The 27,601-nt window shown below is 37.4% G+C and overlaps 2 protein-coding genes across 2 annotated transcripts in view; one reads left to right on the forward strand and one right to left on the reverse strand.

Annotated features, from left to right (window-relative positions):
- The window catches only part of LOC114354398 (laminin subunit alpha-1-like), a 48,205-nt gene that overhangs the window by 9,568 nt on the left and 11,036 nt on the right, over positions 1-27,601 (forward strand). Inside the window, exons 2-3 of the mRNA XM_028306769.1 lie at positions 3,189-3,369; positions 4,543-4,705. Of these exons, the coding sequence (XP_028162570.1) occupies positions 3,189-3,369; positions 4,543-4,705 (344 nt within the window). The remainder of the gene's footprint in view (positions 1-3,188; positions 3,370-4,542; positions 4,706-27,601) is intronic.
- Positions 22,558-26,968, reverse strand: LOC114354414 (uncharacterized). Its single transcript, XM_028306789.1, has 2 exons — positions 26,641-26,968; positions 22,558-22,989 (listed from the first exon to the last, which is right to left on the reverse strand). Exons 1-2 carry the CDS (start codon positions 26,865-26,867, stop codon positions 22,809-22,811), a joined length of 408 nt encoding a protein of 135 aa, XP_028162590.1. The 5' UTR covers positions 26,868-26,968; the 3' UTR covers positions 22,558-22,808.

The following is a 27,601-nucleotide window of genomic DNA, read 5'->3' on the forward strand; positions in this document are numbered from 1 at the left end:
AATCGCTAATGCGTCTTAGGTTACTAGTATTTAAACTTTCCAGGCATATGAGGCCACATAATGAAGTAGCTCCTTACCTAATTTGTTTCCATATGGGTGGTGTTTATGCCTTTATTGCACACTAGCTTTCCGCCCGCGGCTTCGCCCGCGTGGATTTTTGTCTGTCACAGAAAAACTTTATCGCGCGCGTCCCTGTTTCAAAAACCGGGATAAAAACTATCCTATGTTCTTTCCCGGGACTCAAACTATCTCTATGCCAAATTTCATCAAAATCGGTTGCGAGGTTTAAGCGGGAAAGCGTAACAGACAGACAGACAGACAGACAGACAGACAGAGTTACTTTCGCATTTATAATATTAGTTGGGATGAATCTAATTTATTCATGAATTCATCTTTAGAAACGTCTCCTAAAAATTTAAACTCTATGGGAAAGTATTTAAATAAGTATACTTACACTTCAAATCATATGTTATCTAAAATTAACAACGTGTTAAATATTGAACCATGTCAATTCTTTCAGGACCAAAACTGTGAAGAATTTTCAAACCAACAAACTGACATTTTTATTATAATGTAGCACCTATTCTGAATCCAGAACGCTTTCACTTGCAGACTTCTGGAAGCATTAACTTACGTTCGTACTTACATTTAGCTATTTAAAACTGTGCGTGCCTTACATTTGCTTGCAATAAACACCGGAGCTAGTCTGCTAGCAGAATGACTTGGAATTACTTGCTAGCTGAAATACTACACGAGAGCTCATAACAAGGTGCCGTAAAGTTGAGAATTTATACACACATTTGGTTCAAATTCCACGGTAAAAATAGAAACTTGAGAGGATCAAAATGTCACTTCGTCACGTTCACTAGATCATTCAATTCTGTTTTGCAACTGATCGGTACCAGAATTATTTCTTTCAGTCAATCGTCAATTCGTTTTCTTGGTTATTTATTAAAGTTTCCAGGCATATCAAGCCACGTAAAATACTGTATTTGCGGGTTACTTTAGCCCTAGGGGGCAAGTAAGGCTCAAAACCAAAAAAGGATTTAATTTCGCACCTCGACAGTATGAAGTGTCGATAAACGACATAACATTGCATGTTACATAACGTTAAAATACTGACGCCCATTGTATTTTTGGTTCCAAGATATGTAGTTTACTCAATTTCAATACTTTTTTGCCCTGTAGTGCTAAAGTAGGTAACCCTCAAATACCTAATTTGTTTTCATATGGGTAGTGTTTATGCCTTTATTGCACATAACTTTGAATTCATAAGAAAAGCAACCCAAACTACCTTCAGAAAGCTTGTGCTAGTTGAATTTCACTATTCAGCCCGTCTCACCTCAGCGTCATAAAGCTCCCTGCCCTTTATTACTCCACAATACCCACCACAAACATTCATAAACCACGCTTACAGAATTTATTCATACGCGCGTCCCCACATTCCCACAACCATAATGAAGGCATACAAATTAATAAACCTATCGGATGTGAAGAGCGGCCAGATGGCAAGCTGTTGATGTACTTACGTCTACGCGGATCAAGGCTGTGTGCACACGGTTTAAGTTGTATAAATTAATCTCACCAAAAACATTTCGTGTAAAATGTTACCAAGAGGAGAACATTATTATGGTTTGCACTATCAATAAGTTATCTGTCTCGTATAGAGCCATGTTTTTAACTCTACAAGCCATAACTTCACAAACTCTACATCTTAGTTATAATGTTTCTTGCCCATTTCGTTACTACTAAAACCATTTACAAGATAATATGAGCCCTTTCATCAGGAGTCAAATGGTAGTCATACATTTGATCTCGATGTCGTTAGTGCTTTTCGACGTTTTTCATAGAATTTCATAGAATTGAAACAAAAAAAATCATAGCATTGAAATCTCTAATCCAATGGGCCTACATTTTCTAGAGGCAAGGAAATCATTAGAAGTCATGAACCTATAACTTAAGGAAGATANGGAAGATACCTATTTTAGGTAACCACCATTTGGATAAGGAAGTGTACACTAAGCCCAAGACCGTGATTCACACACATGCCGACGCAAACCTGGCACTGCGCATTAAGCGGTTTAAGCGGCCCTTAGAAAGCCGAGAGTTATGTTACGGGACGTCCTATCAACGCATGCGTCCCTTTACCTAATTGCTATGAAACAGCCGTGCCCAGGCATGGAAAACTAGTCATTTATGCAGGTACACGCAAATTAGATGTCTCTCTCGGCAATAATACTTAATTAGGGTCTTGTCGCGTCGTGTTATCTTTTCCTGTGGATTGGCTGTTAACATTTATTGACAAGCTGTTAATTTCCGCCACTGAGATCAACATCTACCTATTTGTAGAACCAGTAGAACTCTGTGAATATTTTTAATTGCGTGCGTTCTCCTCATGTCAAGCTTTAGTTAAGGTTTTCACATTGTAATCGACAAATAGGACTAAAGGTTCGGTCAAACCAACGCGATCACACCCGATCAGCCGGCGTGCAGCGATGGCGATCAATGCATTTAAATCTGGTCGCCATCGCTGCACGCCGGCTAGCTGATCGCGTTTGATCGCGTTGGTTTGGCCGAATCTTATTTATTTATTTATTTAGGTACAGCAACAGAATACAAATTAGTTTTAAGACCCACGGACTTAAAATCATTACCTAAATTCGCTGTATACTCTTATATTCTTTTTGAAATCTGTCAATACACATAAACGTATACGATTACATTATTTTATGTAGGTAGGTGCTTATTTGGTTTTACCGGTCTTTAATGCTCACTTGATCTCTTCTGTGGGTCGTTAATCAGCCTTTAGTTAATTAGTTCCTTTCAAGCCTCAGCAAATTTACTGCTTTTATACGTCTGAGCCTAATTGATGTGAAAAATTGTCGTTTCAATGGATACTTTCAGGTTGACCACACATGTCGATTCCACGGATTTTAGGGTCAATTTCGTAAATGTACTTAGTAATTGATTTTTTTAACAACCTGCCTCTACTAGAGATAATAAAGATCAATAGTTTCTTTCTTCGTTTTGGAATTATACCTTTTTATGCTTCTGTATTCAACAAGGAACCATTCACCATGTCACCTCCGTACACAGCTTAGTGTCGTGGGTGAAAGATACATGTGCATTGCACAATGACAATGGTTGGAATCATATCCAGACTTGAATTAATTCAATTTCCTTTCCAGGTCGAGCGCTGCTAGACCGGCTGAGCGGCACCACAGTGGGCGAGGTGCTAGCAGCCAGCGACAGCGAGCCTTCGAGCCTGCTGCCCGCGCCGCTGGATGTAGCGCCTTACGCTCACGTGTCAGCAAACGCCACGTGCGGAGGCGCCGGTGCAGAGGAGTTCTGCAGGGACACGCCTGGCAAGTATGTCGAATGTCTACAAACACCGTATCTTCCTCGGTCCCTCACTGTTGAGGAACGCGCCAACATGCAGTTTTTTTTCTCAACAGACTACGGTCACAAGCTGTGTGAACCGCACGATGCATACTTTTTTTTTAATCCACAATGAGTAAGTTCTTGGCCTGTATTTTACCTGATGGTAAGTGATGATCAGGCCGAAGGTGGAAGCAAGCTTCACCCGGAATCCTCAACCACGGAGGAACTGGCTATCTTATTTTTAACTGCCGGAACACAACAATGCTGTTAACATTGTTGTTATGGTGGTAGCTAGCCAGGCGGACTTAGAACAAGCCCTACCACCAACCAAACCGAACGGAAAAATCTGCCCCCACTGGGAATCGAACCCGGGACCTCTGCGTCTCAAGCAGGTGGTCTTGCCACTAGACCACAGAGGCAGTTAAAAACTTCCGCCCAATGTCTTCCTCACCGCGTCTGACCATCTCGTCGGTGCGCTACCCCTTGTACACATACAGCCAAATGAAAATTAACTCACTTTCCAGGATTGGAATGAAGTGTTTTTGAAGTACCTTGTGTTTTGTAATTGTTTGTTAATGATGTTGTATAAAGTGTTAAATATTCAGTCTAGCAATTATATCTGTCTTATTTATTGTTTAGGTAAAGCGCAACAAAATTAATTGATAATTGCAGATTAAACAATCACATAGTGATAAGCTTTATCCCGGATTTCCGACTAATTAATAATCTCCGATTACTTTAGCATTATCGCTGCATTATTGTTGTTGTGACACAGAAGATAACGAAGAAAGCTGTTTTGTTCTGTTGAAAACAACACATTTCTTATAAACATTTCTGTGGCTTATCATGAATGACCAAAGAACACCACGGGGAGTTACTGTCCTCCCAGTGTTACAGAAAGAGGTTCTAATGTTAAAGATCGTTTCTTCCATGAAGACGCGCCCCACCAATTTTCGGTCGAGGGAAGCGCGGGGTGCGGGGCTTTTGATCCGAGCAATCTGAGCGTCATTATTGTAGTGTGCGTGCGCACTTATGGATAATTTAGCGTATACCGATAACACTCAAACATTAGCGGAAGAATGGTGGGGCGCGTCTTCGTGGATGAAACGATCTACCTACATTCGCTGATATTCCATGTAACCTGATTACCTTCGCCCCCAGACGAGGCGTAGTCTGCGATGTGTGCGAGGGGTCCGTCGGGCCGGAGTCGCGGCGGCACCCGGCGGCGTACGCGGTGGACGGGGACCCATCCACCTGGTGGCAGAGCCCCACCCTCGCCGAGGGGGACTACGGCAATGTGGAGCTCGTCGCCACCCTGCCTGATGTGAGTACTTTTATTCAGTTTTTAACTATACACAGTCGACAGGCCTCAATAAGGTCGAAGCTGGACTATACTCATACATCCATACTCGTGCATAACCTCTGTGGTCACCATAGATTTCTTTCTTTCTTTCTTTTCAGCCAAATGACGTCCACTGCTGGACAAAGGCCTCCCCCAAGGTTTTCCACAATGAACGGTCCTGCGCTGCCCGCATCCAGGCTCTTCCCGCGACCTTTACCAGATCGTCGGTCCACCTAGTAGGAGGCCTGCCCACGCTACGTCTTCCACCATAGATTAGAGACTGGCTTCTTCCTCTTCACTCAGAAGTTGGATGCAAATCAGACTATTAATATCGACTTACTGTAAAAACTGTTTGTAAAATCACTGCCAGTAATATTTATTCCCTGTTTAGATATTTCAAGATGTACGTAATTATGTCAATCAGATTTGTAAGGTATAGGTCCTATAAATAAGTGATTGATTGGTTTGTTCTCTCAGCATCTTTCTAGAGAAGAGACACCTTGTGGCATCGATAGTTATTGATTTTACTCAGCACTTATCCTGTCACATTTGTCCAGGACCGTGGCAGATTAGTGCAACTAAATAATGTTAGATTGTAGTATGCAAACGAATCTAAATTACTAATTGAGCCCGTAACTAGTGTACCAACAGTGTGACTGCCGGCCCCATATTTATGGTAATGGAACTGCGGCAGGTCTTGCGACGAAGGCCCGCAGTTATAACGCGTACCTAGCAATAGACAGTAGGCTTTTTTTTTTCATTTTAAATCTAATATTTTCTCGTCCACCAATATTCTTGTTGGCTTCTCCAGTTGAACTAATTAAATTAAAGTATGTTCTTACAACAGTCCAGGCTGGACTATTGTGGTAAGCTGGACTCCAGCGGTTGACAGGGATCAAACCATAGTGACCCCCGAATCAGTAGACCGTTGTCGATACCTTGAGCTAGATCTTCTTTTTCAATTAGTCGAATGTCAGTTTAAGCAGTTGTTATGATTAAGTTTCTTCTGTAACGTAACGTGTCATAATGATATTATCAGTGACTCATGCCCGTAATATTTGCAATCATTTCTGTTCTGATGCGATGCAAAAATTATCTTTTTATCGACCGTGAATCGGACTTTGCCCGACCTAAGTAACGTCCTTCATTGTGATAACACCCAATTAACACTATTTTGCTACAATTTCATTTCATAACTATTTATCAACAGTCATTCACATTATTTCCATTCACAACACCTTGTAGGTCCTTACAAACAAGTTATATGTATTTCAGGTGCAAAATAGATTTATGAATTTTTACTTATAAAGACCTATTGTACATAAAACAATTGACAAGTAGTTCGTGTACATGTTCATAGCATTTAGATATGTTTATAAATACGTCCTAGATCGCGTCGTGCGCCATAATCCTCGCTCCCGCGTTATGCGCTGGCGCAAGCGGCGCGTGCGCGGGAATTACTCAAGTTTCAACTCGAATAATTGATAAAGTGGCAATCCAAATATCTTTGGGACTACAGAAATAGTTTGCTCTAGGGCTTGTCAGTGACAAGGGCCGTTTGGCGCCGTGTGGTTTTATAACCATAAATCTTTAAAATGTCATAGTTAAATACATTTAGAATTAATTTGTGGAATTGAAACTCTATATAATTATAATAGTTAAGTATTCAAGTAAGAAATAAACACGCAAATTATTTTTACAAATTAAGCTAGATCGGTGCTCTGGCTTTTTAGTCGGCCGATAGTTGGGCCCGATTCTAATTTGTATGAAGAATCAATCGGTGTAATGCGCACTTCCATACATGCCCATACTGATTAACTGCCCGACTGAACTATCCGCCGATAAAAAATCGGTGGTCTGCGCCTAGGTTAAGGTCTTCAAATTTTTTGGAGTAAAACAGTTTTGGATAAGGAAACTGCTTAATAAATGTTGATTAGGGAACACTGATTTTATTAATATCTTGTGTCAAACTCTAAATAAGTAGGTAACCAACAAACAAAAGGAAGAGTGGCATCTCACAATTGGACAAAATGGTCAAAATATATTCAATAAAAGAATTCAGGACACGTCCATAATGGGAACGATTAAACTCTTAATAGCCAAACAAATCATGAACTGACAGCTCTATTGGTTCATAAGCGGCGCGGACGCCGTCCATCATGCCTGTTCGAACTTCGAATGCGCCTGAGTGCCATTGCGGTGAGAACGCCAGTTGTGGGTAAAGGTCAGACCATAATAATAATATAGAGACTTTTTAATCAAATACCTTAACCCTTTTTTATCCGACCGCGCCAGAAGGTTTATTTCTCGAAATCTTGTGTGCGTTGAAGGAAAGTTCCCTAAAATTGACCGACTCTAGTTACCGCTTTTACACCTTCCTTCAATTTACCTACCTTCTTCTTTTTCTAAAGCATAAATGTGAGATGTTATGGAACTTTCCATGACGGTAGAGCCCCCGAACAAGATGATTCTGGATATTTGTGAAACTATAATGAATAATAACGAAGTTTCACAATTATGTACATCGTAAGTAATCGACGCTCTAATAAGTGTTAAAGTGCTATAGAACCACTACCAATGTAGAAGGAAGACTTTTCATACTACTGCTCGAGTTCAAGGTATTCAAGTAAATTGAAATTTTAATTTGTATGTAAATTAATTACCCTTTAAAATGCCTGCTTAAACCTTTTTCAATCGCCTCATTACTTTAACAAAACACTTGGCTGGAATTTATTAGTTTTAAAAGCGTGCAATTTGTGCGGCGGCGCGTGCGCTGGCTTAATGGACGCGGGTGATGTGAGGCCGAATTTATGCATAATCACACCCTTTCCATGGGATGAAAAAACTTTTATATTTCAGGTTAGTCAGAATTTAATACAGAAAATGCTACACAGAGTATTGAGTAGATTGGAAAAATGCAAAACAAAAAACCCAACTGCGTAAAAATGAACTAAAAAGATAATAAAAAAAAATTATGGCACCTTAAATTCGCCATTTTGATTTTTTCAATTTTAAAATAGCCAGCTTCACTCTCACAATTAAGACGAATCTAACGACACCTCTCACGCTAAAATCGGTCAAGCCGTTTAGGCTGTAGGCCGTGCCAAAGAAATATACATAGCTACATACACTCATAACACTCCTTCTGGCGCAGTCGGGTAAAAAAAGATAAAACCGCTTTTCATTTGCTGAAAATGAATGACTTTTAATGAAGTAATGTCTCAGAATTAACAAGCATCATCACTTCAGTTTGCAGACGTCCATTGAAGAGCGTAATAAATAGCTTTTCCTCATTGATTTCCAGCTTTTTCTTTAATCAGGTCGCTCTTTCACAAGATGCTCAATTATTTATGAGAATCTATTATTCATAGAGCCTCAGTGTCCATCGCTATCACATTAGCTCTAGTGAAAATCACTTTTCTTCTTGGGGATTGTCTACCAAACTAATTCTTAGTTAGAAAGGCAGAGGTCACAGGTGTAAATGTGGGGTAGACGAAGAAAGGTTACCTACTACTATTTTGTTAGTCAGATAAGTGGTCGCACGTGCATTTAAATCGACGGCAGGTCAACTAGCAAGTGACGTTTTTAACACCACGTCCGCGAGGTAGGTACGATGAAGCGGTATCTATTTTATATTATTTTCAAATACCCTGTTGATAATTATCATATCTACGGCGATACGCATAGATTTTTGCCGTCGAATTCGATAGTGAATTCTAAGTGAGTCAAGGCAACCACTGAGTTGCAAAAACACCTCCTGGCACCTTTGCTTGACAATAAATGATATCTAAAAAGTTGGTGATTATGCTGCCTTTTCATTGTCTTCCATTAAAACTAGTGCCAGTAGTTTCCAAGCAAAACCTCGGACGGACAGACAGACAGACATGACGAAACTATAAGGGTTCCTTGTCAGGACTACGGAACCCAAAAACGTCTTTCTTTTCTTTTCTGTAAAAATGTTAGTTCATGTAAGTCCAGCCAAAGAAATCAAGTTCTTCCAGCAGTATAGCACGTCTGCCCGGAACCACAAAACAGCTTAAGCTTCTACTTAGGTACTTAGAGATCCTAAGGCTCTTCCTTCGGCTTGTAAGGGCTTCCCCATCAATAACCGTATCTGTCTGGAAGCTATTAGAGCGTGATAAGCGGACAAAGGGCGGTGCACTATTGGGCGCGCTTATCGCGGCAATATACTGCGCCTGCGCCGCTGTAGTGTGACCACGCTGCAGGGATGATTTTTTAGGATATTTTTATTGTGCGAATAAAAGTTCTCTGAAGATAAAAAAATTAGAAACATCAGTTTTAATTAGTTGAAAAGATTAAAATCCATATTTCTCTTACTCTTTCCTTGGCGTACCTACCCGGAAGAATGAATGATATCAAAATTTTATTATGAATACTTAGTTTCTGTTTTAAAATGACTTGTCTTTATAATTGATGTAGGGTAAACCAGAGAGTGATGGCCCACTGNTGTCGCGTCGCCACTCCGCTTTAAATCCACTTTGAATCCGCTTGCAATCCGCCAGGGTGGCAAGGGCCTTAAAACTCAGAGGCACACTGATGTTCAAATACCGTAGCCGAGTCCTAAAGCCGCGGTACGCGTTCGCCACGAAAAGAGTGAGCAAGACAGCAATATCTCACTCACACGTTTCATGCCTTGTTTATAACGACTAGTCATAACGCCCAGTTAACAAAACATCGAAACATTACAGATAATATCACATATGAACAACAAAATAAAAATTAAAACTAAATGCATTCTGTCGAGAACACTGAGAATATTCCCGGGAGCGTTCTCGGTTCTCGAGAATATTCTCACTGGGAATATTGCCGGGAACGAGAACTTTCTCAGCGGCACATCTCTAATCATGCCTGTTCGAACTTCGAGTGCGCCTGAGTGCCATTGCGGTGAGAACGCCAGTTGTGGGTAAAGGTCAGACCATAATAATAATATAGAGACTTTTTAATCAAATACCTTAACCCTTTTTTACCCGACTGCGCCCGAACATTTATTTCTCGAAATCTTGTGTGCGTTGAAGGAAAGTTCACTAAAATTGGCCGACTCTAGTTACCGGTTTTACACCTTCCTTCAATTTATCTACCTTCTTATTTTTCTAAAGCATAAATGTGAGATGTTATGGAACTTTCCATGGGGGTAGAGCTCCCGAACTAGATGATTCTGGATATTTTATGTGAAAGTATAATGATAGCACAATAATAATGAAATTCATTATGGCAATTATGTAGATTGTAAATGATCTAAGACGCTCTATAAAGTGCTATAGAACCAGTAGACCAACGTAGAAGGAAGACTTTTCATACTAAGTTACTGTTCAAGTTCAAGATATTCAAGTAAATTGAAATTTTAATTTGTATGTAAATTAATTACCCTTTAAAATGCCTGCTTAAACCTTTTTCAATCGCCTCATTACTTTACCAAAACACCTGGCTGGAATTTATTAGTTTTAAAAGCGTGCAATTCGTGCGGCGGCGCGTGCGCTGGCTTAATGGACGCGGGTGATGTGAGGCCGAATTTATGCATAATCACATCCTTTCAGTGCGATGGAACAGCTTTTATGTTTTAGGTTTGTCAGAATTGAATACAGGGAGTTCCACAGAGTATTGAGTAGATTGAAAAAATGCATAAAACATGAAACAAAAGACCCAACTGCTTAAAAATGAACTAAAAAGATAATAATCATTTTTTGGAAGACATTATGGCGCCTAAATTATTTTTTTTTTCATATTAATATAGCCAGTGTCACACTCACAATTAATACGAATCTAACGACACCTCTCACGCTAAAATCGGTCAAGCCGTTTAGGCTGTAGGCCGTGCCAAAGAAATAAAACCGCTTTTCATTTGCTGAAAATAAATGACTTATAATGAAGTAATGTCTCAGAATTAACATGCATCATCACTTCAGTCTGCAGACGTCTATTGAAGAGCGTAATAAATAGCTTTTCCTCATTGATTTCCAGCTGCGACTTTAATCAGGTCGCTCTTTCACGAGATGCTCAATTATTTATGAGAATCTATTATTCATAGAGCCTCAGTGTCCATCGCCATCACACAGCTTTAGTGAAAAAGGCTAGTTTCCTAAAAAAATTTTTTTAGTCCGTCATGTTTAATATCAAAAAATATTGGACACATATATTTTTATTTGTCAATCAAACAAATAATTACATAGTTATGGTGCGGTGAAGTTCCGCACGACGTCACAACGTGCGGAACTTTTATGCACGCATTGACGTCACGGGCCTCTTCTTATGAACTCATTAGTTTGAAAAAGTGAAAAATACGTGTAGAGTATTTTTTGATAAGTTAACTGACGGACTAATTAAAACTCTTGCTTTTTGACCCAGGAAACATCCCATTAGAAAATGCAGAGGTCACAGGTGTACCTAAATGTGGGGTAGACAAATAAAGACACTATTTTGTTAGTCAGATAAGGTCACATGTCTACCTGGATCGGCAGGGTAGCATGCAATTTAAATGATGCTAAAACACCACACGCGAAATTGTTGGTTTTCAAATCGGATTATGATTTTTTTCATTGCTTTTAATGTTTGTTTTGTTCTAAGCTCTTGGAATTTTAAAATGATAATATTTCTATCTACTTAGTTTTCCGAAATAGTTACCCTGTTGGTATCTTATCTACGGCGACACGCATAGATTTTCACCTTCAATTTCTATGCTGAATTCTAACTGAGTCAAGGCAGCTCAGTGGGGCGCAGAAACGCCTTTGCTTGACAAATAATCAAGTTTAAGAAGTAGGTGATTATGCTGCCTTTTTATGTCTTCTAATAAAAAACGTCTTTCAGAGAGCTTACATTATTCAGGTTAATGTTAGTTCATGTAAGTCTAGCCAAACAAATCGAGTTCTTCTAAGTCTGAGCCGGAACCACAAAACAGCTTAAGCTTCTACATAGGTACTTAGAGATCCTAAGGCTCTTCCTACGGCTTGTAAGGGCTTCCCCATCAATAACCGTATCTGTCTGGAAGCTATTAGAGTGTGATAAGCGGACAAAGGGCGGTGCACTATTGGGCGCGCTTATCGCGGCAATATACTGCGCCTGCGCCGCTGTAGGGTGACCACGCTGCAGGGATGATTTTTAGGATATTTTTTATTGTGCGAGTAAAAGTTCTCTGAAGATAAAAAAATTAGAAACATCAGTTTTTAATTAGTTGAAAAGATTAAAATCCATATTTCTCTTACTCTTTCCCTGGCGTACCCGGAAGAATGAATGATATCAAATTTTATTATGAATGCTTAGTTTCTGTTTTAGAAAAATGACTTGTCTTTGTAATTGAGGTAACTAAAATTATTATACTAAAATAAAAAATAAATCTGTGTCCTCTAAACTTGTTTGAAAACTCATTTCATTGTTGTCAATGCTCATGTATAATTTATAAACTTCATAATAGAGATAGGGTATCTCGTTTTTTTTACTTACATCGCGCAGCACGACATAAATGGTTAAAAACTACAAAAAAATGTAAAAAGTAGTCCCGCCACTTAGTTCCTCCGATAACTCGTTGATCCCGATACGGGGTTGTTCAATAAATTATGTTCTATGAGCTTCGTGGAGGCACGAAAAAGACGTGGAAGTAGCCACACGATTTGGACACTATAAAATACCTAAGTACTTCTTTCTGCCTTATGGTTGCCCAACAGCGCTGTATGGGACCTTCTGACTTTTTATTACGATAAAATTACGTCTGAAATTTAATGGTTTTGGTTACCAATTTTTGTTTTCAAGTATTCTATCTAATCTTCTTTATGGTAGAGATGACTAAGTGGCAATCCTACCAGTTATTCACGAATTTCACCTCCCTTCCACTCTTGATTGTCGTAATATTGCTTCGCTTACTACATATACATGTAACTACGAGCTAGATCGACGTACCTACTGGTTACTTTATTTTTAAGTTATTAATTACTGGTCTCTCTTTTCCAGCCATTAAATGGCAAACCAATTTGCAGCTCGCTAATTTAGTACTTAAACAAGTAGGTAGGTAATAGTTATTTCTATACTTTACTCGTTCACTACCTGCGCTTAGTTTTTTCACATCGGCCTACGAGAATAATGATCTTACAGTCTTTAGAGATAAGTCACAGCGCGACAGGTTAAACATGACAGTATCTCCACTTAAATGGCTAAACGATTACTTAGTTTCTTGTAGGATTACGAAACACTGCTAAATGTTTCCCATCACATGAGTTACTTGAGCTGTTGCAAGATTGCATTAACTGCTGTCTTATAAAAGTAATTAATTCTTGGACGTTTACGACATTCAAATTAAATTTTCTCGAGACTCAGAGACGATTTTATGCAATCGAAATCATCCCGTAAAATATTTTAGATTTGCATATTTTTTAGTGGATTTTACTAGTCTTCGAATCCTTATCCGATAATCTAGATTCCTCTAGACGTCATCTTAGATTTTTCTTACTTAACTTTCAGTAAAATGAATCAAAACCTACAATTTTACATATTATTATATGCGTTACGCAAAAATACGTAGCCCACGTAGGTAGAACGTAAGCCATATTTTATAACTCGTACATACATAAATTTCTTACCAGACAATATCATTCACAAATGTAAAACGTATTACTTTGTAAATTAGAAGGCTCGTAGCAAGTTTATCCTGAAAAATGCCTAACAATAGAAGTGGTTGGGGCCCGAAGAGGCTCGAGATAATGCGCGATAGAGATCTGCGCCATTATGCCGCTGGACAACGTAATGGAGCCGCGGGGCGCCGGCTAAATCATTTATTGTAGGGTGACCATGATGCAAGGTGATTTTGAGGACTTTTTGAGGAAACTTTTTTAACAAATGAAAGTTTTATCACAGAATAATAATAAGTACTACGTACAGAAGTTTTACTTCGCGAACGTATTTAAAAAAATATATGCTCAATGTCATTAACAATATGGTGTAATTTAGCCTGTCTCAAGAGTCAAGCACCATTTTGTTGACAAACGTCAGTGATCGGCACTGCGCCGAAGCTATAGGGCTGACTTCGTTAAAATGATGTGACATGAGGTGCCAAACTGCGGAAAATGGCGGAGGAAATACATGATTTAGCATGAATTATCATGAATAATATTAACTACTTATTTACCTCTCAGTGTCTTAAGGCAACTTAAAAAAGTACATTCTATGTTTTTGTTATTATTTAGGCAGTTAAATACTGCACAGTATTTAGTACACCATTTTCTTTATTTTCTTCCATCATACACAAGAATACGCGTGCGTGAGTCAATGTTCGCTCGTATGTGAGGCCTTGTCGAACAGTATCCTGTAGGTGGGCCATCGTGCGTGTTTTGTTTTCGATGTAAACTCGCGGAGATGAACAGGCCTGGTTTTATTTAAAAAAGATCAATTAAAAATAGCATATGTAGCCGCATAGTTCACACGTCGCGTGAAATATTGGTCGCATAGCATAGCATAGCGAATGTGTTACTTACTCTTCATATCGCGTCCCATTGCTCACTTAGGACTACGGGAAGAGTAGATTCGTCATACATCTTTTATATTGTGTCATTTAAAATGTTGATGATATTTGACTCGGAAAATATTTGTTTCATATGTAATATGATTTTGATAAATTCCAACGCGGAAAAAACCTTGCGATTCGTCTCTCTGCTGATAGCAGTGATTATTTACTTTAAAATTCTTAATGAGTTCGGTATTTCCATGAGATATCTTTAAAAAACAATCAATAAACTTAACCGTAAACGAATATCAAGTAAACGATACCCATTAACCAAAGTAAAGGAATTTTAACTGGGCATGACAGACGTGTGCTCCCAAAAGAACAGTTAGCAATTTCTGGATTGCAATTAAAAGCGTGGTTAATTACGACCTCACGTGTCGCAACACTCCGCTGAGCGAAAAAGCTTAAGCAAATTAACTACCGCGATCCTTATCGGACTGCAACAATATAATAGAATCGCTGAACAGAAGGACCGCTTTGCACAGAACGTGTTTCAAATGACATTGCCTCACATGATGAGTTTAGAAGTAATAAAATTCATAAAATGTTTTTATTCTTATAACTAGACTTTTAAAAAGCACTTTTACACGTCCCAGTATTAACCCTACCACTGCTTCGGGAGAATAAATAGGCCAGTGCTGAGAAGAAGCAGCGCAAGAAACTCAATCATTACGCCACCTCTTGTTCCCACCGCTGCAACTCCAAAACTACAACCGCCAATATAAACCCAAGCAATAAAGGGCAACTTTGTCCCGGGGAAAGATAAACTGCTAATTAGTTAATTTTCTAAGAAAATAGGAGGAGTTCGAAGTAAAGGATCGACTTTTCTCCAATGAAGAGTGATAGAAAGTGGAAAAGATTTTATGACGATAATCATGTGATAGAGCAATATTAGTGGAGTAAACGGGTTCTAGATTTGGAAACCACGTCTCGGAAGGCTCCTACCTCGATGGGCCTTTACTCTAAAAGTGGCAGATTATCCTCTGTGACGCTTCTTGGAAACTCAGTTCCAGCAGCATTCAATTGGCTGAAATCATTAAGCCTATACATTTGTAATTGGGCAATAAATTGTTCACATTACTTATTATGCAAGAAGCATGTGCCCAAGGTAATAAAACAATCAGGTATTGCATCAATTTTATCTTTCATTTATTTATAGCTTGATTGATGGATGGATCAATATTGATTGCATTGATGACTCAATGAGTAGGTACGATCAATGAGACAATATTGATATGTATCGGTCATAATCGCTAAAATGATACAAAACATGTTGCTTCATGAGATAGGTAGGCTTACTGTGACCACCTTCACTGTGAAGTGACGCCGAGAATTCGGGCCAAATCGATGCCTTTGCGCATCTACAAATATTCGCTACTTTCAACTTTAAAGTCATGGTAATAGAAGTGACAATGAATTTTTTTTGGCGTTTAAAAGATGCAAGATGTCAACGTGTGAAAGTATTAAATAATGCGTATACTCCGTTTAAAAAATATTATCATACAATAAAAGATAATATCGGACGGTTATAAAAATAACTGATGGAATGTAACGAATTTAATAACTGATAAAACCTATTTCGTAGCATTTTATACTTATTAATTAACAATACGTATTTTTCGACAAAAAGATAGTGATAATGTTACCAGCTTGAGGGCTCAAATTACGCTGGACTATTCCTAAGCTTTTGATAGATTAAGGAAGGCTCTGGATGCAGGCGGCTACCAACCAGGTCATGTCGAAATCATTGGGGGAGGCGTATGTTCAGCAGTGGACGTCCTGTGGCTGAAATGATGATGATGATGAAGCTTTTGACTACGCTCGCATTTTCAGTTTTACTTACTTTACGAGTATTTTCTCTTCTATTTTTCCCCGCTGACTGTAGCTACTGCATCATCTGTGCTTAAATTTTTGATAAATGTACACGAGTGTACTTGTCAAGTCGTAAAGTCGGGGCGTGCCTCAATTACGACTGCCGAAGCTGAGCTGCGCCTGCGCCGGATCTTATCTGCTTGATGAATGGCCCTTAGGAGCGAATTAAATTGTTCCCATGACTCGATTAACGTAACGCACTGTACCTTATAATCATCACATAATCGGGGTGTCGGAATACGTGTATGTTAAGAGTTATACGCTTGACCCCATCTTCACACCATCAGGTGATATACCGCCTTTTTTTTATGTATTAAGCTTTTGCTCGTGCCTTTGCCTTCATGGTTTTTTGATAAATGACAGTCTGTGTGATATTGTGCAATAGCTTTAGCATTGAAAAAGCTTCTTTAAAAATTTTACCACAAGTTTTTGGGTGATGAAGAAGAGATCAGATCCTCATTACTACTTTTTGTCTTGTATGATAAAACAAATACTCAAATATTAACGTGATAAAAGTTGTGATTTCTTATTATATTATGTCAGACCTTATGACTCTTGCATTTTAGAAAAAGATGTATTTTTGCACTGAAACACTAATTTCAAAATTTAAATAAGAGTACATTCATTAGTAACCGTTCTTTTCTATCACATTTTAATGTAAAAGCTTATAACTAGGAGGTACTTTACTCCAATCTATTTGTACGTACTTAAAGATACAAAGTAATCTAATGTAGGTACATACGATTGTAATATCCAAGTCATCGATATTCTAATACTTTATCAAAATGAAATGGTAACAGTATCAGTAGAGTGACTTTACATTTATTTGTATACCTATGTCACCGTAAAATTGTGAATTTCGTTAGATTATCATCTACCTTGCTAGTTTACAGTCTCACGCGTTAAATTACAAAATGACGGAGTTCACAGTTTCACATTGACTTATTATATTTACGCAAACGAAGACCAATCTCTCAAGATAAGCTCGAATTGAGATATCGCGATCAACTGAACCTACTTTTTGATTGGATAAGAACCGTGTTAATAATACCGGATAAATGAATTAATTAATGAAGATAAAGTTTGTAGGTTGAAGATTGGTGTAGCACTTTTCAATGGTTTATATTATCTTTGTTTATATCCACGCAAAAAATATGTACCTACTTTAAATTAATTTTGAAAATATAGAGCTGAAAAGATTAAGCAGGTAACCTTTATCGCTTAAACAAACATCTTTGGTAGCATTATTAAGGGTTATAGAGATATGAATATTATGACCTACTTATAATATTATTATGGACTACTTATAATATAATATATGACTGTTACTTAGTAGGTAGTCCACATGGGCCAAGCAGCTGCCAGGAGCTAGTAATGTAATATCGTTCGTTCGTTCGTTTCAGCCAAATGACGTCCACTGCTGGACAAAGGCCTCCCCCAAGGTTTTCCACAATGAACGGTCCTGCGCTGCCCGCATCCAGGCTCTTCCCGCGACCTTAATCATGTAATAATAATATTAATGTAATATACCTACCTATTAATAAATTACTAAAGCTCGCAAAATTTGAAAGTTTGTTTTTTCAGCAAGGTATTTTGATAAGATAAGAATAACCTGTAAACAATATTTCATTTCTTATCAGGATACGTCTGAAAAGTACCTACTTACGTGATAACGGTAATCTGGACGAAATAAAACATCTGGGTTTATTTTATACACTCATGAAGTTTATAATGACTGTTAATTATAAAACAAATAAATATTAAATTATGTCTGTCTTAAGTGAAAAATGCGCAGTGCATTTTACATTGTATGGAAATAAACTACGATTAAACTTTTTCATTTATCTGTCTTGAAAAATTAACTAGGTACAAGATTTTGGAGTGTTTGTTATTAAAATAATACTTACAACTTGGCGAGTTTTTACACTTTAAAATAAAAAAAAATATGAAAAAGCTACGGTGCAGTTGTTGTAAACTTTGTAGGTTTTCTCTATCATAATAGGATTATGTTGATTAAATATTTTTGTTGTAAAAACCCGACTAGTTAATGGTAATAAGAGTCTTGTGACGATTAATCTTTTTTACATACATTATGATAGAGCTCCAAGCAGAAAGCAAGCCTTTCGTGAAATACTGGTCGGGGTTTTACCTACATTTTGATCTTTGATGATAAAATACATTAGAATATTTAATTCCCACAGACCATATTCATTCGATTGGTGTCTTGGTTAAAATCTATAGACCTACCAACCAATAAGTGGTTAAAGTTATACGAGTACCATACTAGCTTTCCGCCCGCGGCTTCGCACGCGTAACATTTCGTTTGTCACAGATCGTCATAAATTATAGCCTATATGTTATTCTGGACTATGAATAATAATACTGTAAAGTTTCATCAAAATCCGTTCAGTGGTTTTTGAGCCTATTCATAAAAAACATACAAACATACAAAAATAGGTACAAATCTTTCCTCTTTATAATATTAGTATAGATATAGATACATACTCGTGTTTTCCCTAGGTATTGAATCCTGCAATTATAACGACGATTGCAATCGTTAAGATATCGATATCTAAATATGTCTAATCCTTCCTTAATCCAACTACGTAATGACACTAATAAGATATACTTAATTTGTTTTTTATCACAAGTTTTTATCGAAAGTAGCATTTAATCAGTCACGATTAATGGAAAGAGCTTTGACTTTGAATAGTGAAATAAGGTTTATTTATGGTTTAGAATGTTAAATATTTAAGATTTACTTAGAAAACACAGATAGGGATACTTAAACTTAGTTTATTCCTAGTGAGGGGTCCCAGGTTCGGCACAGGAAAACTATTCGTTACCGATTCAAAGTTTTTCTTCCAACTTATTTTAGTTTTATCAACTTTCAAGCACCAACCACCACTGGAGCTTGCAAAACATTGAAAGAAATGTTTGAAAATTTTATAAAATGCCTATAACTTTGTAGCATAAGATAAATCTACTCCAATAAGGTCACGAGCTGATAAGGGGGACTTACAAAACTATACCAAGAACCCAAATATCTAATCAGATTTGCAAAAGGAAGATAAGTGCACAGACGATGGCACATCAAGCTAAAAACTGTGGTACCTTAGGCAGTTGCAATACAGGTGATTTCACAACAAATGTGTAAAGCCTGATGTGACAGGAACTGTACTTGCATTGATGAAATGAAATTGACAATCAGAGTAAAAACAATATTATCAATTGAGATCAAGGACTTTATCTGCATACCAAAATATTGTTTATTTATAACCGTTTCAACTTTTACACCAATCACTAATTGCCTTGTATTACCTACTTGGTTAGCTGATATACTACAAAAGTACGTGTGGTCGCTAAATTATCCTTTAGCAGTTGCACCATGAAAATTGGTATTACGAAGACTAAAATTCTGTCGATAACAGTTGCTATCTTCCGAAGATAAAGAAATATAGTTTTGTCTCTGCTATAGATACATAATCGATGGACATATACCTATCAAAATAATCTAAGTACACGATAGGTGCATGGGTGCTTAGGGTCCATATCAGCATCTAATTTCTTCCGATTATACACTCGACGTCAAATAAATCGCACCTCCCGCTCCCGCGACAAGCACTTATCAAACGTATGCATCCCCACTTCCCACCAACATTGGTACCATTTGAAAGCCTAGTTCTAAACTTCATTTCATTACCTAAAAGAAAGGTTTTTACCCCAAAAATGTGTCTTTACAAGGATCCAGAGTCACTTCTTCAAAAAATAGGTATAGGTGTACCAGAATCTCATGGCAAATAGGGAAAATAAACTTTGTTGAGAGCAATACTGGGGAAATTGGAATAAACGATCTTGATACTATTTAATTTTTTCCTTTTATTACTTTAATATTAATGAACATGAAGTACGAATATACATTTTAGGTAGGTATGTGTATGAAGAATGTTGTTAGACATCAGATTTTTAACATAGGTAAATGTTTTGGAAATTGAATAAATCGTATATTACTTTAAGTAACTAATTTTATTATGCATCATACTTCTAACTTATCACTTCATTCAGAACTAGAAAACGATTCTTAAAACTCCACTTGCATTTCTTGTTTTTCAATAAACAGATGATCAAGATAAAGAGGTACTGTAAATAAATTGCTCTTCCAGCATTTCAATGGAGAAGTTCCTGATGTTAAAACACTAGGCGGTGCCGTTCTTTTTGTATATGGCTTCTTTACTAAGAAAGAATCTTGAGTGACCCTAGCTGAAAAATTAAAAACTGCTAGATTTAAAAAAAATAACTTGTCAACAGCACTGGCTGGATCAGGGGTGATTTACTGTTTGTACTCCGAATGACTGTCNAATTTCAGCTCTCTGAGTTTATGGGAAGTACCTACTAGTTCTATTTTGATGATCATCAGTGAGTGAGTGAGTGAGTGAGTGTCGTAAATGCGAAACTTTGCTGTCGCTTAACTTCGGAACTAAATGACCTACAGACTTGAAATTTTGGATTTTAAGTATGTGATTATAGCTTACTAGATGACGAAAATTTCTGCGTTCTGGTTTTATCCAGAGGTTCTCAAATAGGGGCCTGAAAATGCGGCGAAATGGTTCCAGTAAAGGATGGTACGGCAGTGTTTGCTTCGCGCTCGACTTGGCGGGGGCACTGCCGTGCCCCCAGATTATCAATAAATTGACATCAAGGACTTTATCTGCATACCAAAATATTGTTTATTTATGACAGTTTCAACTTTTACACCAATCACTAACTGCCTTGTATTACTTAGTTAACTGACTACTACAAAAGTACGTGGGCACTAAATGATCTTTTAGCAGTTGCACCATCAATATTTGTATTACGAAGACGCGCAAAAATTCTGTCGATAACAGTTGCTATCTTCTCTCTTATCTTCGGAAGATTTGTCTCTGCCATAGATACATATCGATGGACATATACCTATCGGAACAATCTAAGTACACGATAGGTGCATGGGTGCTTGGGATCCATATCAGCATCTAATTTCTTCCGATTTTTATCATAAGGAAGCGGCAGCAAGCAGCCGTGTCACTAAATAACATGGTATATTGCACCGCCTTACTTTAACCGTAACTAAAACCGATGTTTTTTGTATAGAGTTTGATAGACTTTTGACGTTTGTTAAAGTGAGATGGTACAACCTAGCCTAAGTCACAGTAATAATGGAGGATGGGTTGCACCATCTTACTTTAACTTTGACAAACGTCAAAAATATGTCAAACTCCATACAAAAAGCACCGGTTATAGTCATAGTTACGGTCAAAGTTAGGTGGTGCAACTCAGCCTAAGTGTTCTAAGTTCTAAGCCTAAAAGTTCTACCGATGCCGAAATGCTTCGTTATCAAATCAAATCAAATAAGTTTATTTGCAGAACTACTTAGTTACATAGTTACTTTGATGTGTTTGCGAAAAGTACCCTAATTAATTAATTTTATTATATGCCGTAAGTTTATTTATTTAAATAGCGTAAAATCCGCAATATGGCTTTAGAATTGACAAGCATCGTTACAAATTATCTTATCATTAAGTTGCGTATCAAGGCGTATCTTATTGCGACAAAAGAAAATACAGCATTACTCATTGAAATATTTTATTTAAATGCTTTTGACTAAAGAGTTGTACAAATATTTACATCCTATATAAAAATAACTGGTTTTTAGTGTAAAAATAATCTAGGTACTTATAAAATAAACTTATGACTGTTACATTTGGCGGTGATGATATTACCACATTGAATTCTGAATAAGGCTGTAACCCGAATGGTATTGATAAACTTTATGGTTTATTTGATTTCAGATTAACTTCATACACGTTTTATTAAAAATCATTAAATATTGAATGTCCCTACCTAAGTAATTTTGAAATAAAACACAAATAATTAAGAAATTAGACATGTAAGTCACAAATGACGCACAATGAATTTAATAACTTAAGTCTAGAGAGTCTACGAATATGACAATCTGCCCTTTATTGAAGACTGAATTTCAGCCGATACTTATTTTTTTTAAATAACTAACTTTAACAAAAACATGAAATCAGCAGCATGTGTAAAAAAACTCAACTCAACATTACAATTCAAAACAGACTTTTGCTATGCTACTAAGGGCTGATTTTTCAAACGATGGATAACTTTTAACTGAAGAATAAGATTGGCACATTGACAGTTTTAGTATGGGATATATGTCAAAATCAATTGGTACAATAAAGCAAACATATCTGAGCTTAAAAGCTTTATATTCAGCCAAATATTTAAAAGCTCATTATATTATCAAATCTGACTTTAACCACAAAGACAACTGATAGTACAATCTCTTGCTTTCTTTTATTTTATCAAAATAAGTCATCATTAAAGGTAAAAACTATTTTTTACCTTTTAGTATAAATACTTATTAGGTAAATCAATCACAAAGAATGACTGACCTTAGCTTAGTTTATTAATTGTTAATAACCTTTAACATAAATCTAAATTAAAACTAACTCGTCTCGCAAACTCAGATTGTCTATAAGTAAAAAGTTTATGCTCTCATCATGAGATCATTTCAATGACCCGACTTCGCCTTAAAGCACACTAGTAAACAATTATTAACAACCTTATAAACAATCAAAATATTCACAAACTTAAGACCATAAAGTCGGTGCAAGCTTTATAACTGTTAACCAAACCTATAAAAGTGCTTTAGTCTGGTGCAGATCTGGTCTGGAAGATGTTGTTCATGAGGTCGTCGGGTTCCTTGCCCGTCAGGACGATGGTGATGGCCAGGCCGATGACTGCTCCTACGAGGACGCCCACCGTGATGGCCAGGATTCGTTGGGTGTGAGGCCACTTGGAGCAGGCCCAGTACTGCTCTCTGATGACGCTGGAAAGAATAATTTGACGGTTAGAATGGTCTGGCTAGAGTTATTCTTCTGACATGTAGGGAAAATAGTACAAAAATAAACAGAAGAGAGTCACAAATGTGTCACACTTTGGGTCTCTATTAAAGAGGTGTATATTAGGTGGCTCAGGTATCGATGACATGGATTCTATGAAATAGTATTACAACTTTGTATTCTTTATCCGTAGGAGAACCAAAGTAACCGACATAGCTCGCAGAATTGCTAAAATCAAGTGGCAGTGGGCGGGGCACATAGCTCGTAGAGACGATGGCCGTTGGGGCAGGAAAGTTCTCGAGTGGCGACCACGGGCTGGAAAACGTAGCGTGGGCAGGCCTCCTACTAGGTGGACCGACGATCTGGTAAAGGTCGCGGGAAGAGCCTGGATGCGGGCAGCGCAGGACCGTTCATTGTGGAAAACCTTGGGGGAGGCCTTTGTCCAGCAGTGGACGTCATTTGGCTGAAACGATTCTTTATCAATTACTAATAGAGAAAATGTATATGTTCCTTGAAATAGGTGATTTCTTTGATGGCAGGTGTTCCCGATAACTTTATCACAAAACAACCTATCTCCCATACATGATAAAATTAATAATAAGATAGCACTGGTTTGTAAATTACGTTTTGGTAACTCGTAATTTGATTATGTAATTTATCTGCCACTTTACAACATCTACCTAATATTCTATCCAAAGATAGGTTCGTTTTATCTCGGATCACATTTAAATCTCTTTAGTGAGAGTTTGCTTAAGACTAAGCCAATTTTTACATTACACATATCTGGGAATCCATAATTTATTTATCTGAGGATTTCATATTGAGGATATGAGAGCACACTCGAAGCGAGTGCGGTGTAAATTAGCTATAGCAGCATCTTCATTTTGGAATTATTCTGTTACTCATTAATATTAGGTACACTCTATTGACCTAGGAAATAAAAGAAAGTAACTATTGTTTCGCTCAGTATTAATCTATACTTATAATAAATCTGTAGAGAGGTCAATTTTGTACATGAAATATATTTTCAAAATAACTATCAGGGGGTGATTAGTGAACGATACTGATGCCAAAAATGCAATCAGTTAAATTTTTGTCTGTCTGTCTGTCTGTCTGTATGTTCCTTATAGAAACAAAAACTACTCGACAGATTTTAACGAAACTTGGTACAATTATTCTTCATACTCCTGGGCAGGTTATAGTATACTTAGGAATTTCCACGGGAACGGGAATTAGCGGGAAAATCCTTTTGTATGAAAAATCTAAACCGCTTAAGTTAGACGCTTGAAATTTGGCATGCAAGTACCTTAGTAAACTTAAAGCTTACAACAGGATATTGCAAAATTCCCACGGGAACGGGAGTTAGCGAGAAAAAACATTTGTATGAAAAAATCTAAACCGGGATCCACGCGTACGAAGTCGCGGGCGGCCGCTAGTTTAAAATAATTGCATATATGTAAGCTTGCTCTTAATATCAGTGGGAATTACTTGATTTTTTTAAATATGAAGTTCTTGCTTCTCTTCTTTGTAGGGATATTTTTGACGAAGTTGCTATACTGTTATAGGTTACGCACTGTGCCACTAATCTGATAAGATATCGGGCAGTCAGATAATGTTCAGCCTTTATTGAAAGCTTGTAGTATGTTATCTATCGCTCCCCTGGAAGTGACGTAATCATAGGCACCTTTGTTAAGTACCTTAGAATGCAGTTGTTACATCAACTACACTTTACTTGTATGAAAATATCTAGATTTATTTTTGCCAAATTGAGGTCGTTGATCTTAGTCGTTATCAAACGACCTATAAAGTGTGACGTAGCTACAACATACGTGATAAGAAAAAGACAACCGGGAATAGAACCCAAAACGATTTCACAATTATCAGCCCCCCTAGACAAAACGCACTTTTTGATCGAATCGAAAATCGAATCCGTCAAAACTCCATACAAAAAAGGGGCTTTTCGACCACTTTTCGACTGGTTTGCGATTATAATTTGCACTTTGTCTAGACCCACAGCTTGCTTGTGGACGTCAACAATACAATGATTGCAAAAATACATCACAATAGATGTCGATTGCTTCTTCAACAACAAATCCACTTGTAACGTCCAAGATAACAACTTTCAACACAAAGTGATGTCAAAGAAATTAGAGAAAGAGAATAATTATTCAAGATTTAAGTTAATTTTATCTATTTCAGAAAGATAATGGATAGGGTATGGACCAGAATCTAACCAAAAAATTGAAATTTAGTTTAACTGTAGGGGAGGANTTTTATGTTTCAAAAAAAGAGGATCAATCATTAAAATAGATGACCATTTAGATTTTTTTATTTGCCGTTTTTGCTAATTTAAAAAGATCATTTAAATACATGCCGTTTTTATCCCGGTATTTGTAACAGGGACGCGCGCGATAAAGTTTTTCTGTGACAGACAAAATTCCACGCGGGCGAAGCCGCGGGCGGAAAGCTAGTTTAAAATAATTGCATATAAGCTTGCTCTTGACATCAGTGGGAATTACTTGATTTTTTTAAATATGAAGTTCTAGCTTCTCTTCTTTGTAGGGATATTTTTACCAAGTTGCTATACTGTTATAGGTTACGCACTGTGCCACTAATCTGATAAGATATCGGGCAGTCAGATAATGTTCACCCTTTATTGAAAGCTTGTAGTATGTTTGCCGGTTATCTATCGCTCCCCTGGAAGTGACGTAATCATAGGTACCTTATTTGCTAAGTACCTTAGAATGCAGTTGTTACATCAACTACGCTTAGTAATACAAGTAGTATGAAAAATTCTAGATTTATTTTTGCCAAACTGAGGGCAATGATCGATTCTAGTCGTTATCAGATGACCTAAAAAGTGTGACGTAGCCACAACCCACGCGATAAGAAAAAAGACACGACTAGGAATAGAACCCAAGACGATTCAGCTTTGTGGATGTCAACAATACTGATGATTGCAAAAATACATCACAATACATAGATGTCGATTGCTTCTTCAACAACAAATCCACTTGTAACGTCAAAGATAACAGCTTGCAACACAAAGTAATGCAAAAAAAGTAGAGAAAGAAAATAATTATTCAAGCTTTAAGTTAATTTTATCAATTTCAGAAAGATATTAATAGGATATGGACCAGAATCTGAACTAAAAATTTAAATTTAGTTTAGCAGTACAACAGCTTAATGGTTGCAGCTTTGCACAGCCAAAGGATGGAAAGATGTCTACTGCTGAACATAGGCCTCCCCCAATGCTTTCCATGTTACCCGGTTGGTAGCGGCCTGCGTTCAGCATCCATACAAGCATTAGCTTAGCTCATTACTGAAGGCAAATGGTTTCATCACGTGAAACAGAAAGTCATTATGTAAAATCTAATCTAAGGCCTACTGTTATCCGTATTAATAAAACCAATCCATTGTTACAATCCTGTCCATTGTTTTACCACATTATGACACTGTTATCCTTAGCTAACCGAACTTTTACCACACACTGTTACCCAACCTGCACTTCATTAAGGCATCTTACGTCCGTAGAACCGTTCCTACCAAGCTATATTGACCGTGTAGTCTAAAACTAGGATTGTGTCCACATACGATGGAAGCCGACTTCACTTTCACATCACTACCAAACTACCAACCTGGTGGGAGCCACAGGAGTCGGGTTCTCCCTGACACTGCTCAAACTGCCGGCATACGCCGTGTTCACGTACACAAAGTCATTGCTCTTGCTGGACACTTTGGGCAGCCTCCCTTTCTCCAGCATCGGAGGCTGCATGCTGTGCCTCCTCGGCTTATTCAAGTTGTCTATCCTCAGCTCTTGCAACGAGCTAGGATTGTGAGTCTGAGGAATTTCCTTCTTCGACATTTTTACTGATCACATGAGCATGTGCGAGCTGAGCGCTATTCCGCGACAGACTGAAGTATTATCAAGTGATAATGCAGATAGTGAAGGTGGGACTTCTGTAGATAAAATGGGTCAGCTATTGTTTTTAGATGGCTGCTGGCTTTGAGCGCCTTTCAGTGAGTAGATTGCGATAATTTGCTTGCTCTGATAAGATTGCGGGGCGTGTCGTCCACATGACAAATATTAGAAGACTATCTTATCCTTCTACTTAGTTTATTTTTACAATATTTTGGTTAGGCCGTACTCAATACCATGTGACACGGGAGATACCTTGACAATTTTATTCCATACTTATTTGTGTACACTTATATTAATTAAATTATATAATTTTGGCGTCAATCATTACAAGAGCTACTTATTACTTGTAGCTCTCCACTTTGTGACGTCCAAGATAATAACAAGGAACATAAAGTTGAAGAATGTAGAGAAAGACAATATCACACCTAGTTACGAGTATGTTTACACATTTACAACACATAAAGAAAAGAAACTTGAAATCAGGATCAAGCGAGACATTTCAACACTAAAAGAAACATATTTCTTCTAGCTACTCATAGCACCTGCTCGTTTTTGTATAGGTCCCAAAACAACGTGATTTGCGTCTCTACGAATATGTCATCAATTTGTACGTTCATGGTAAAAATTGATGACATCGTGTGTTTTAAAAGTTAATAATGCTTTACACATTTAATGAG

This window comes from Ostrinia furnacalis, unplaced genomic scaffold (genome assembly GCF_004193835.3).
Source record: "Ostrinia furnacalis isolate ACB-3 unplaced genomic scaffold, ASM419383v2 OfSCF2049, whole genome shotgun sequence".
NCBI classification, from domain to species: Eukaryota; Metazoa; Arthropoda; class Insecta; order Lepidoptera; family Crambidae; genus Ostrinia; species Ostrinia furnacalis.

Excerpts from the sequence above, each read along its gene's own strand:
- LOC114354414 (XM_028306789.1), bottom strand. The coding sequence starts at position 26,867 with ATGTCGAAGAAGGAAATTCCTCAGACTCACAATCCTAGCTCGTTGCAA. Across the intron at positions 22,990-26,640 it reads ACTCCTGTGGCTCCCACCAG|CGTCATCAGAGAGCAGTACT; the intron begins GTTGGTAGTTTG and ends TATTCTTTCCAG.